Consider the following 12,593-nt stretch of genomic DNA (forward strand, 5'->3'; position numbering starts at 1 on the left):
AGGTAGATTCTCCTCAGTATATACACATAGTAGTGAGGTAGATTCTCCTCCGTATATACACATAGAGGTGAGATAGATGTGCCTCAGTATATACACGTAGAGGTGAGGTGGATTCTCCTCAGTATATACACACAGAGGTGAGGTAGATTCTCCTCAGTATATATACATAGAGGTGAGGTAGATTCTCCTTAGTATATGCACATAGAGGGGAGGTAGATTCTCCTCAGTATATACACATAGAGGTGAGATAGATGTTCCTCAGTATATACACGTAGAGGTGAGGTAGATTCTCCTCAGTATATACACATAGAGGTGAGGTAGATTCTCCTCAGTATATACACATAGAGGTGAGGTAGAGTCTCCTCAGTGTATACACATAGAGGTGAGGTAGATTCTCCTCAGTATAAACACATAGAGGTGAGGTAGATTCTCCTCAGTATATACACATAGTAGTGAGGTAGATTCTCCTCAGTATATACACATAGAGGTGAGGTAGATTCTCTTCAGTATATACACAGAGGTGAGGTAGATTCTCTTCAGTATATACACAGAGGTGAGGTAGATTCTCCTCAGTATATACACATAGAGGTGAGGTAGATGTTACTCAGTATATACACATAGAGGTGAGGTAGAGGTTCCTCAGTATATACACATAGAGGTGAGGTAGACTCTCCTCAGTATATGCACATAGAGGTGAGGTAGATTCTCTTCAGTATATATACATAGAGGTCAGGTAGATTCTCCTCAGTATATACACATAGAGGTAGGGTAGATGCTCCCCAGTATATACACATAGAGGTGAGGTAGATGCTTCTCAGTATATACAGATAAAGGTGAGGTAGATGCTCCTCAATATACACATAGAGGTGAGGTACATTCTTTTCAGTATATACACATAGAGGTGAGGTAGATTCTCCTCAGTATATACACATAGTAGTGAGGTAGATGTTCCTCAGTATATACACGTAGAGGTGAGATAGATGTTCCTCAGTATATACACGTAGAGGTGAGATAGATGTTCCTCAGTATATACACGTAGAGGTGAGGTAGATTCTCCTCAGTATATATACATAGAGGTGAGGTAGATTCTCCTCAGTATATATACATAGAGGTGAGGTAGATTCTCCTCAGTATATATACATAGAGGTGAGGTAGATTCTCCTCAGTATATATACATTCTCCTCAGTATATATACATAGAGGTGAGGTAGATTCTCCTCAGTATATATACATAGAGGTGAGGTAGATTCTCCTCAGTATATACACATAGAGGGGAGGTAGATTCTCCTCAGTATATACACATAGAGGGGAGGTAGATTCTCCTCAGTATATACACATAGAGGTGAGGTAGATTCTCCTCAGTATATACACGTAGAGGTGAGGTAGATTCTCCTCAGTATATACACATAGAGGTGAGGTAGATTCTCCTCAGTATATACACATAGGGGTGAGGTAGATTCTCCTCAGTATATACACATAGAGGTGAGGTAGATTCTCCTCAGTATATACACAGAGGTGAGGTAGATTCTCTTCAGTATATACACAGAGGTGAGGTAGATTCTCTTCAGTATATACACATAGAGGTGAGGTAGATTCTCTTCAGTATATACACATAGAGGTGAGGTAGATTCTCTTCAGTATATACACATAGAGGTGAGGTAGAGGTTCCTCAGTATATACACATAGAGGTGAGGTAGACTCTCCTCAGTATATACACATAGGGGTGAGGTAGATTCTCTTCAGTATATACACATAGAGGTCAGGTAGATTCTCCTCAGTATATACACACACAGAGGTGAGGTAGATTCTCCTCAGTATATACACATAGAGGTAGGGTAGATGCTCCTCAGTATATACAGATAGCGGTAGGGTAGATGCTTCGCAGTATATACAGATAGCGGTAGGGTAGATGCTCCGCAGTATATACAGATAGAGGTGCGGTAGATTCTCCCCAGTATATACACATAGAGGTGAGGTAGATGCTTCTCAGTATATACAGATAAAGGTGAGGTAGATGCTCCTCAATATACACATAGAGGTGAGGTAGATTCTTTTCAGTATATACACATAGAGGTGAGGTAGATTCTCCTCAGTAGATACACATAGAGGTGAGGTAGATTCTCCTCAGTAGATACACATAGAGGTGAGGTAGATTCTCCTCAGTGTATATACACATAGAGGTGAGGTAGATTCTCCTCAGTATATACACATAGGGGTGAGGTAGATTCTCCTCAGTATATACACATAGTAGTGAGGTAGATTCTCCTCAGTATATACACAGAGGTGAGGTAGATTCTCTTCAGTATATACACAGAGGTGAGGTAGATTCTCCTCAGTATATACACATAGAGGTGAGGTAGATGTTACTCAGTATATACACATAGAGGTGAGGTAGAGGTTCCTCAGTATATACACATAGAGGTGAGGTAGACTCTCCTCAGTATATATACATAGAGGGGAGGTAGATTCTCCTCAGTATATATACATAGAGGTGAGGTAGATTCTCCTCAGTATATATACATAGAGGTGAGGTAGATTCTCCTCAGTATATACACATAGAGGGGAGGTAGATTCTCCTCAGTATATACACATAGAGGGGAGGTAGATTCTCCTCAGTATATACACATAGAGGGGAGATAGATGTTCCTCAGTATATACACGTAGAGGTGAGGTAGATTCTCCTCAGTATATACACATAGAGGTGAGGTAGATTCTCCTCAGTATATACACATAGAGGTGAGGTAGATTCTCCTCAGTATATACACATAGAGGGGAGGTAGATTCTCCTCAGTATATACACATAGAGGGGAGATAGATGTTCCTCAGTATATACACGTAGAGGTGAGGTAGATTCTCCTCAGTATATACACATAGAGGTGAGGTAGATTCTCCTCAGTATATACACATAGAGGTGAGGTAGATTCTCCTCAGTATATACACATAGAGGGGAGGTAGATTCTCCTCAGTATATACACATAGAGGGGAGATAGATGTTCCTCAGTATATACACGTAGAGGTGAGGTAGATTCTCCTCAGTATATACACATAGAGGTGAGGTAGATTCTCCTCAGTATATACACATAGGGGTGAGGTAGATTCTCCTCAGTATATACACATAGTAGTGAGGTAGATTCTCCTCAGTATATACACAGTGGTGAGGTAGATTCTCTTCAGTATATACACATAGAGGTGAGGTAGATTCTCTTCAGTATATACACATAGAGGTGAGGTAGATTCTCTTCAGTATATACACATAGAGGTGAGGTAGATTCTCTTCAGTATATACACATAGAGGTGAGGTAGAGGTTCCTCAGTATATACACATAGGGGTGAGGTAGATTCTCTTCAGTATATACACATAGAGGTCAGGTAGATTCTCCTCAGTATATACACACACACAGAGGTGAGGTAGATTCTCCTCAGTATATACACATAGAGGTAGGGTAGATGCTCCTCAGTATATACAGATAGCGGTAGGGTAGATGCTTCGCAGTATATACAGATAGCGGTAGGGTAGATGCTCCGCAGTATATACAGATAGAGGTGCGGTAGATTCTCCCCAGTATATACACATAGAGGTGAGGTAGATGCTTCTCAGTATATACAGATAAAGGTGAGGTAGATGCTCCTCAATATACACATAGAGGTGAGGTAGATTCTTTTCAGTATATACACATAGAGGTGAGGTAGATTCTCCTCAGTAGATACACATAGAGGTGAGGTAGATTCTCCTCAGTAGATACACATAGAGGTGAGGTAGATTCTCCTCAGTAGATACACATAGAGGTGAGGTAGATTCTCCTCAGTGTATATACACATAGAGGTGAGGTAGATTCTCCTCAGTATATACATATAGAGGTGAGGTAGATTCTCCTCAGTATATATACATAGAGGTGAGGTAGATTCTCCCCAGTATATACACATAGAGGTGAGGTAGATTTTCCTCAGTATATACACATAGAGGTGAGGTAGATGGTTCTCAGTATATACAGATAAAGGTGAGGTAGATGCTTCTCAATATACACATAGAGGTGAGATAGATTCTCCCCAGTATATACACATAGAGGTGAGGTAGAATCATTTATGGTTTCTGAGAAAAGAACTATCCTATGTAGTTTTGCACAGTTTACATAGTAACATAGTATGTTAGGCTGAATGAAAACAATATCCATCTAGTTCAGCCTGTTTCAACCTCCTTGTTGATCCAGAGGAAGGCAAAAACCCCAAGAGGCAGAAGCCAATTAGCCCTTTTGAGGGGAAAATTCCTTCCCAATTCCATAATGGCAGTCAGAATAATCTCTGAATCAACCTCTGATAGTTCCTACCTGTCTGTAAGACCTGGATCAACAACCCGCTGGTCACCTAATGTCTATATCCTGTAATATCATAGCGCTCTAGAAAGACATCTACTCCACTCTTCAACTCCTCTATGGATTTTGCCATCGCCACGTCCTCAGGCAGAGAGTTCCACAGTCTCACTGCTCTTACAGTAAAGAACCCCCTTCTGTGTTGGTAATGGAACCGGCTTTCTTCTAGACTTACGGATGCCCTCTTGTTACCGTTGCAGTCCTGGGTATAAACAGCTCATGGGAGAGATCCTTGTATTGTCCCCTATTGTATTTATACGGAGTTATTTGGTCCCCCCCTTAGCCGTCTTTTTTCCAGGGTAAGTAATCGCAATTGGGATAGCCTATCTTGGTATTCCAGTCCCCTCATTCCATGTATTCATTTAGTTGCCCTTCTTTGAACCCCCTCAAGCACTGCTACATTTTTCCTGAGTACTGGTGTCCAGAATTGTATGCAGTATTCCATGTGGGGCCTGATAAGTGCCTTATATAGTGGAAGAATAATGTTCTCGTCCTTCACCCCTATACCTCTTTTAATGCACCCCAAGACTTAATTTGCTTTTGCAGCAGCTGGCTGGCATTGGTTGTTCCAGTTAAATCTACAATCCACTAGTACCCCCAGGTCTTTTTCCATATCACTTTTCCCTAACAGTACCCCATTTAGTGTATATTGGTGACATCCGTTTCTCCTGCCCATGTGCATAAACTTACATTTATCAATATTGAACTTCATTTGCCATTTTTCTGCCCAAGCCTCCAGCTTATCTAGGTCCGTTTGTAGCTGTACATTGTCCTCCGTTGCATTAACCCTTTCCAATCCACTGTCTGACGTCTAAAGACATTATGATTTAAGGCTGCACAGCTCCGATGTTGAAAGATGTTTGTCGGGGTTCTCTTACTGTATATTGCCAGCCTCTCTGCTTTCGGAGCCCATCCAATGTGTCACCTCATGCAGTACTGGCTTTAGCCAGCAGATAGCGCCGTTGTATAACAGCAGAAAAAGAGTAAGGCCCCTAGGAAAACCAGAATACAAATTGGATTGGAAAGGGTTAATTATCTTGTATAATTTTGTGTCAGCTGCAAATATTGATATTTTACTGTGTCGTCCCTCTATCAGGTCGTTGATAAATATATTGAACTGAATGGGGCCTAATACTGATCCCTGTGGCACCCCGCTAGCGACGGTGGCCCAATCAGAATACGAACCATTTATTACCACCCTCTGCTTTCTATCTCCAAGCCAGTTCTTTACCAGTTCTTCAGATACATACGTTTTAGCCCAGTCCAAGCTTTCTCATTTTATATATCAATCTATTATGTGGCACGGTGTCAAATGCTTTAGAGAAGTCCAGATATACAAGATCAATAGACTCTCCCAGGTCCAGTCTAGAACTTACTTCATCGTAGAAGCTGATCAGATTGCTCTGATATGATTGAGTGAGTTAGTCAGTGAGGGCTTTCGCCTTGAGATATATAGAGATAGCTAGATTCCATTACATAATGAAAATATGAAAAAATAAAAGAAGACTCTCCATCAGGTGTGTATGATTAAGTAATATGTCCTACGGCTTAAATATCATGCTTGGCTAGTTCTCTGACATCCCCTTGAGAAAGGGCTGTCACGAAAAGCACATTAGAGGTGTGCAAGTCTAAGGTTTCATATATATTATGTCCATGTCATTACCCTTATATATTTACTCTCGGTATTGTGCCATCCATCGCCTCTCTTTTTATCCATTTCATATCTATGTGCTACTTATTTATTTATTTTTTGTATTCCATGTTGATATGGAGCAAATGATTGGGAGTGGCATATCTTGGGTTTCTTTTCATGATGATTATAAATTACCTTTTTTCCAGTCTTCTCTTGGCAGTCTTCATGGTTTTGTCCCTGTGTTTCTATTAATATTTATTTTTTATCAGTTTTGTATTAATAAAGGTTTATATTTTTAACTTACGGTAGTTTTAGTATCAGTTTGTGGATTTCTCTTTTGGTGTCTCAGACTGATATGTTTTTTGGCAAATGATTCAGTATAATTTGTATTTTATTCATTTAAATCCCTACTCATTCTGGGCTTAGCGCTCCACTTGGCTATCCTATCAATGATTGACAATCTTCCTAGTATAAGTGCACATACTCAGAGAGCTCTCAATCACTGATAGGACCACCCACCAGACTAGCGTAGAAAGAGCTAGTTCCATTTAAATGGAAAAAAAATACTAGTTAAAATTTAATCTTTTCCCACAAAACTATATATCTGCCTGCTCCTTGTGATCACACGGGCTACAATGCTACAAATCACATGAATGTGAATCCCATGTTTTCCTATGGGTTCCTTCACACATGCGATGTTTTGTAGCATGCAACAACCCGACACAAAAACCTCGCGGGTCCAGCGATATGCTCGCGAATCATGAGTTTTTGTAGCCCATGTTTCCCTATGCAGCCTTCCTCTCTGTTGCATCGCATCACACGAAAACACGATTTTCATGTGATGCAACTTTGACAGTAGGAAATCCTACTGTCAAACCCTAAACTGAGCCCTAGCTGCTTGAAAAAAAACCAAAAACACATACATCACCTTAGAAGCGCTGTCTGGCGCTGCTGCAGCTTCCTCTCCGTCCCTGTCACTGTTTCCCTTCATCTCTTTTGGTAGGGGATTAAAAATTCCCCGCCTCCTAAAAGCGCTGGCTGTGATTGGCTGATGCTTAGCCAATCACAGCCACCCCTCGATGAACCAATCATATTCATCGAGCGCTGGCTGTGATTGGCTGAGCGTCAATCCTTGGCCAGCAGAGATGAAGAGAAACAATGCTGGGGAACGAGAAGAAGCTGCGGCGGAACCCCAGAAAGCACCTCTATGTAATGTATACTTTTTTTTCTGCAGCTATAGCATATTTTCGGAGTAGGGCTTATATTTCAAGCCCCCCCACACCCCTCCTGAAAATCCTTGCATGTAGTGCTACAAAATCGCGGTATCACTGTGAGAAATCGCAGCGATATTGCATTGACCAGTGATGCGATATCGCTGCGATGCCGTGTCACCTGTGTGAAGGAGGCCTTATAGTCAGCAGCCAGACATGGATATACTGCCTTCCTAGCCTGCCTATGCATTCCCAAGTCAAGAGCCAAGGTGTGAGGTAAAGCATAATGATTGAGTTACAGACCTTAACCACCCAAATAGTTAGGAGTTCAATATGTGCTCCTTTCCTGCACATGTGCAGGGAAATAGAGCATGCTGCATATTTCCTTTTTTTGCACGACCGAAATGCTAAATACATGCATGTGAACTAAGCCATTGAATGGGTTCTTTTCTCTGCATATTGCAAATTTTGAGTGTGCAAATACGCTCATGTGAATCTGGCCGAAGTCAAAATTTCCTGGCTAGTGTTGTGATTGACTGTCACTTATGCTGTCTAAATCTGATGACTAGACCTGAACGAGTTGGGTCACAGCGGGATACTATTGTTTCAGCTCTATCCCACTCCTTGATGACTGGCGTGGTATGAAGAACAGAGTGGTCCAGCTCTGTTCTCCATACCCTGCTTGGAGCACTCGGCTGCATAACACCCGGGCGCTCTGTGCAGAGAATAGCTGGATGCAGAAGACAAGCGGGGCCACCCGCTTTAAGCGTCGTGTCCATTTACAGTGCAAGGTGATCGAGCAGAGGATGCAGAAGACAAGCGGGGCCACTTGTCTTGTGCATACAGCTATTCTCTGCACGGAGCGCCCGGGTGTTATACAGCCGGGGCGCTCCAAGCGGGAAACAGCTGTATACACAAGACAAGCGGCCCCGCTTGTCTTCTGCATCCTCCACTCGGAGCGCAAGGTGATCGCTCAACGTTTGAGAGATCACCTTGCACTGTAAATGGACACGAAGATTATCGCTCAAAAGACCTCTTTTGAGCAATAATCGTTGTCTAAATGGGCATTTACTTTAGTTTCTCTGTATCAATAACAAAAATTTTTGCTAAAGTCAACATACGTTTGTTTGCTGTGGAAAGGCACATCAAATGTGAGATCTTTTTTTTTGCTTGTTTGTTTTTACAGTGGAGCAATAGCCGGAAATCCTTTAGGTATAGACCGAGAACTTCTTCGTAAAGGTACAATTTAATGTTTTTTTTATGTACAGTATTGATTTTTTGGGGTAAAGCTAAAATTCCTAGCTCTCTCATTTTGTGATTATCTCTTGTGTGGAAGTTAACATACACAGAAAAATTAGTAGCCAATGGATTTATTCTTAAATGCATAATTCTATGGATTAGTTTATAGTGTGGGTAGCTTCTTCATATGTAAGACATCTTGTTGAAGGTAGGATCATTCTGACTTCTCATATCCTTCTAGCAAGAAAATATATACATCACAATGCCATATTTACATTTTCCAAAGTAACTGAGTTTGATAGATGAAAGGCATTATGCTTTACATTCTGAACCACCAATAGCAAAATTGTGGACATGGGTGAAGTACATTTCTCAGTGTAAGGCCAAGCTCACACAGCTGTATGCAGAATCTGCTGCGGGCCTCCTACAGCAGATTCCAGCTGTGAGCCCGGTCATGACCCTGCGTATGATGGCGTAATTGTATTGCGTATGACCACGTACTCATGCAGGGAGTCATGCCCAGAACAGCTTTTTTTCTTTGTTTTGTATTTCTGGCGCCGTCACTTAGTGATGATGCGGGTAGCTGAAGCCCATACGCAGTGTAAATGCAAAAAGGGGGTGTGGATATATCCGCGACCATAGAGTACAATGGGCTCTAAGTCGCGGATATCCGTGGGAAAATAGAACATGCGGCGATCTATTTTTCACGAGCAGATTACACAAATCCGACTCGCTAATTTGAGCGGAACTGCATAATCCACTGCATTTGTTTGATCTGCCTACTACCGCAGGTCAATCACCCGCGGAATCTGCAATTACTATCCACTTCTGTCAGACCCCCGCCCCCCCTAACATGTCAGTTTATTAAATATTTGAATTTCCTATGATAAAATAATTTTGGGGTATCTCCTCTTTGAACTTTTTATTGTGCTGCTCCTGATTATTCCTCCTGGAAATGTATGAATAAATTCCTCACTCAATAAGTTGGGACCCTACACAGTCTGATACTGGCACACTGATTGGACAGTGTCAGAGCATGTAGGAATGCTCTTTTGACAAGGGAAACGGTAACTCCCAGTTGTCCATTAAGTCTTACATTTTCAGGAGGAATAACTGAGGAACCAAGCAATACAGACCTCTAAGAAAGATGCTCCAGAACTACTATTCCATTGAGAATGCAAGTATTTAAGAAAACAGATGTGACAGGGGAACTGACAGGTCCTCCTTACCACAAATTTACTTTTTGGTAACCAAATGACAGTCTTGCATACATATGATACAGGTCAGGTGTACATCATCACCAATAGGCTCTCATGTTTATACACATAAATTCCATATACAGGAGTCCGGCTTTTGTGAGATAGTTCCTGCTTTTAGTCAAATAAACTTGTGCTCATGACAAACAGACAGAGTACGCGTTTCGGTTCATATAGAACCTTGAACCGTTCTATGTGAACCGAAACGCGTACTCTGTCTGTTTGTCATGAGCACAAGTTTATTTGACTAAAAGCAGGAACTATCTCACAAAAGCCGGACTCCTGTATATGGAATTTATGTGTTTAACCAAAGCCAAAGCAGCCGGATGGCAATGTGAAGGCGTGTGAGTATACCTGCCGACAGGAACAGAGCTGCAGCACATAAAGCAAGGTGGGACAATTTACTATTTGCTCTATCTCATGTTTATAATACAAAACAAACAAAAAAAAATATTTTTTTTTTCTTCTTCTTTGCTGGCTTTTTCTGTATAGAGAAACATAGTTGACTTTCTCCAAGCAGTTAAAAAAAGATAGACCGAGGCCAAAATGATACCCTATTTACATCCATTGAAGTCTTTTGTTTGGTGTATGCACAAGTTTTCTTGGGGCAATTTTTGAACTTAAGGCCGAAGCGCAATGGGAGAAGAGCCTCATTTAGATTTTAGAGTATAGGCGGGCATGTCTTTGGCTGAGTATACTAGTTTTACAACATTTCTAAATGTGTATTCTCAGCACATCACCTTCTTATATTTTTTCTGAAACATGTAGACAAAAACATATAGGAGTAACTAATAACTTTTTAAAAGGAAAGAACAAAGGGGTCGTACCACAATCACAAATTATCACATATCCACAGTGTGGGTCTTACTGCTGAGACCTCCGATGATCTTGAGAACTGGGTCCCGTATCCCCCTCTGTCTGTCAATGGGGGAGTTATTTATCCCCCCCCCCCCCACCTCACTGTGAATGGAGCGCTGACTGAGCATGTGCAGTTGGCGTTCTATTCATTTCAGTAGGGCTTATGGAAATAACGCAGTGGGTTTCGCTCAGGTATCTTTGCAGTCCCATTGAAAGTGATTGCAGCGTTAGTGTGCTTGCACAGCCATCGCTCCAGCCTCCTAACTGTGGGGGAAAGGAGGGGGTTTCGGTATCCTTTCAATGAGGAGGATGGGGGACATGAGAACCCTGTTTTTATGATCCGCAGGGGTCTCAGTAGTTAGATTCCCACTAATCGGCAGGTTATCCCCTATTCTGTAAGGAGATAACCTGCAATTGTGGTACATTATATAGGATGCTTTGTAGGGACATTTTTTTATATTAAATCAACTCACCAGTGATGTCAAAGTGTTGTCATTGTTATGTTCTTGGTGTCGTCATGCTAAATCAGGTTTCACTTAAAGTATCTTAAATCCTCTACATTTATTAACAGAACTTAACTTTCACTCGATGAGCCTGAACAGCATGGATGCTACCAGTGAGCGTGATTTCATAGGTAAAAAAGGCAACTTTCTCACTTTCTCTGTAGATCTAAATATTCTATTATATTCTGATATACCTAGAGCTACATATGAAACTATATCTATTGAGTTATTTAATTTCTGTATGTTTGTCCACCATTAGTAGCAGAAAATGTGTGTACTATCTATCTATCTATCTATCTATCTATCTATCTATCTATCTATCTATCTATCTATCTATCTATCTATCTATCTATCTATCTATCTATCTATCTATCTATCTATCTATCTATCTATCTATCTATCTATCTATCTATCTATCTATCTATCTATCTATCTATCTATCTATCTATCTATCTATCTATCTATCTATCTATCTATCTATCTATCTATCTATCTATCTATCTATCTATCTATCTATCTATCTATCTATCTATCTATCTATCTATCTATCTATCTATCTATCTATCTATCTATCTATCTATCTATCTATCTATCTATCTATCTATCTATCTATCTATCTATCTATCTATCTATCTATCTATCTATCTATCTATCTATCTATCTATCTATCTATCTATCTATCTATCTATCTATCTATCTATCTATCTATCTATCTATCTATCTATCTATCTATCTATCTATCTATCTATCTATCTATCTATCTATCTATCTATCTATCTATCTATCTATCTATCTATCTATCTATCTATCTATCTATCTATCTATCTATCTATCTATCTATCTATCTATCTATCTATCTATCTATCTATCTATCTATCTATCTATCTATCTATCTATCTATCTATCTATCTATCTATCTATCTATCTATCTATCTATCTATCTATCTATCTATCTATCTATCTATCTATCTATCTATCTATCTATCTATCTATCTATCTATCTATCTATCTATCTATCTATCTATCTATCTATCTATCTATCTATCTATCTATCTATCTATCTATCTATCTATCTATCTATCTATCTATCTATCTATCTATCTATCTATCTATCTATCTATCTATCTATCTATCTATCTATCTATCTATCTATCTATCTATCTATCTATCTATCTATCTATCTATCTATCTATCTATCTATCTATCTATCTATCTATCTATCTATCTATCTTGGTTGTTTTAATCCAATTCTTGTTTAATTATGCTCAGGGCACCTCTCTGTGAAACAGTGTTATCCCATTTTAGCGATCCCATCGTGACCATGTATTACAAAAGCTGTTGAGCTGGTAAAATGATGCTTGAATCCTAGGAAAGTCACAGTTGCCATATACTGCGAAATTACCATGGCAGCTCATCCATATTCATCTCCTTTGGAATTTATTAGGCAAACTATTTATTGTATTTTTCTGCATTGTGTCTTGTATCTGGTCACCATTCACGTATATACATTTGAATTTATTTCAGCTG

At 40.0% G+C, this 12,593-nt stretch overlaps 1 protein-coding gene across 1 annotated transcript in view; it reads left to right on the plus strand.

The window, feature by feature from the left end:
• Nucleotides 1-12,593, plus strand: part of ASL (argininosuccinate lyase) — a 48,259-nt gene that overhangs the window by 22,465 nt on the left and 13,201 nt on the right. The window contains exons 9-11 of the mRNA XM_066576305.1: nt 8,397-8,449; nt 11,135-11,197; nt 12,591-12,593. The exon at nt 12,591-12,593 is cut by the window's right edge and continues 112 nt beyond it. Coding sequence (XP_066432402.1) covers nt 8,397-8,449; nt 11,135-11,197; nt 12,591-12,593 — 119 coding nt within the window. The remainder of the gene's footprint in view (nt 1-8,396; nt 8,450-11,134; nt 11,198-12,590) is intronic.

The sequence above is a fragment of the Eleutherodactylus coqui genome, chromosome 1 (assembly GCF_035609145.1).
Source record: "Eleutherodactylus coqui strain aEleCoq1 chromosome 1, aEleCoq1.hap1, whole genome shotgun sequence".
NCBI lineage: Eukaryota > Metazoa > Chordata > Amphibia > Anura > Eleutherodactylidae > Eleutherodactylus > Eleutherodactylus coqui.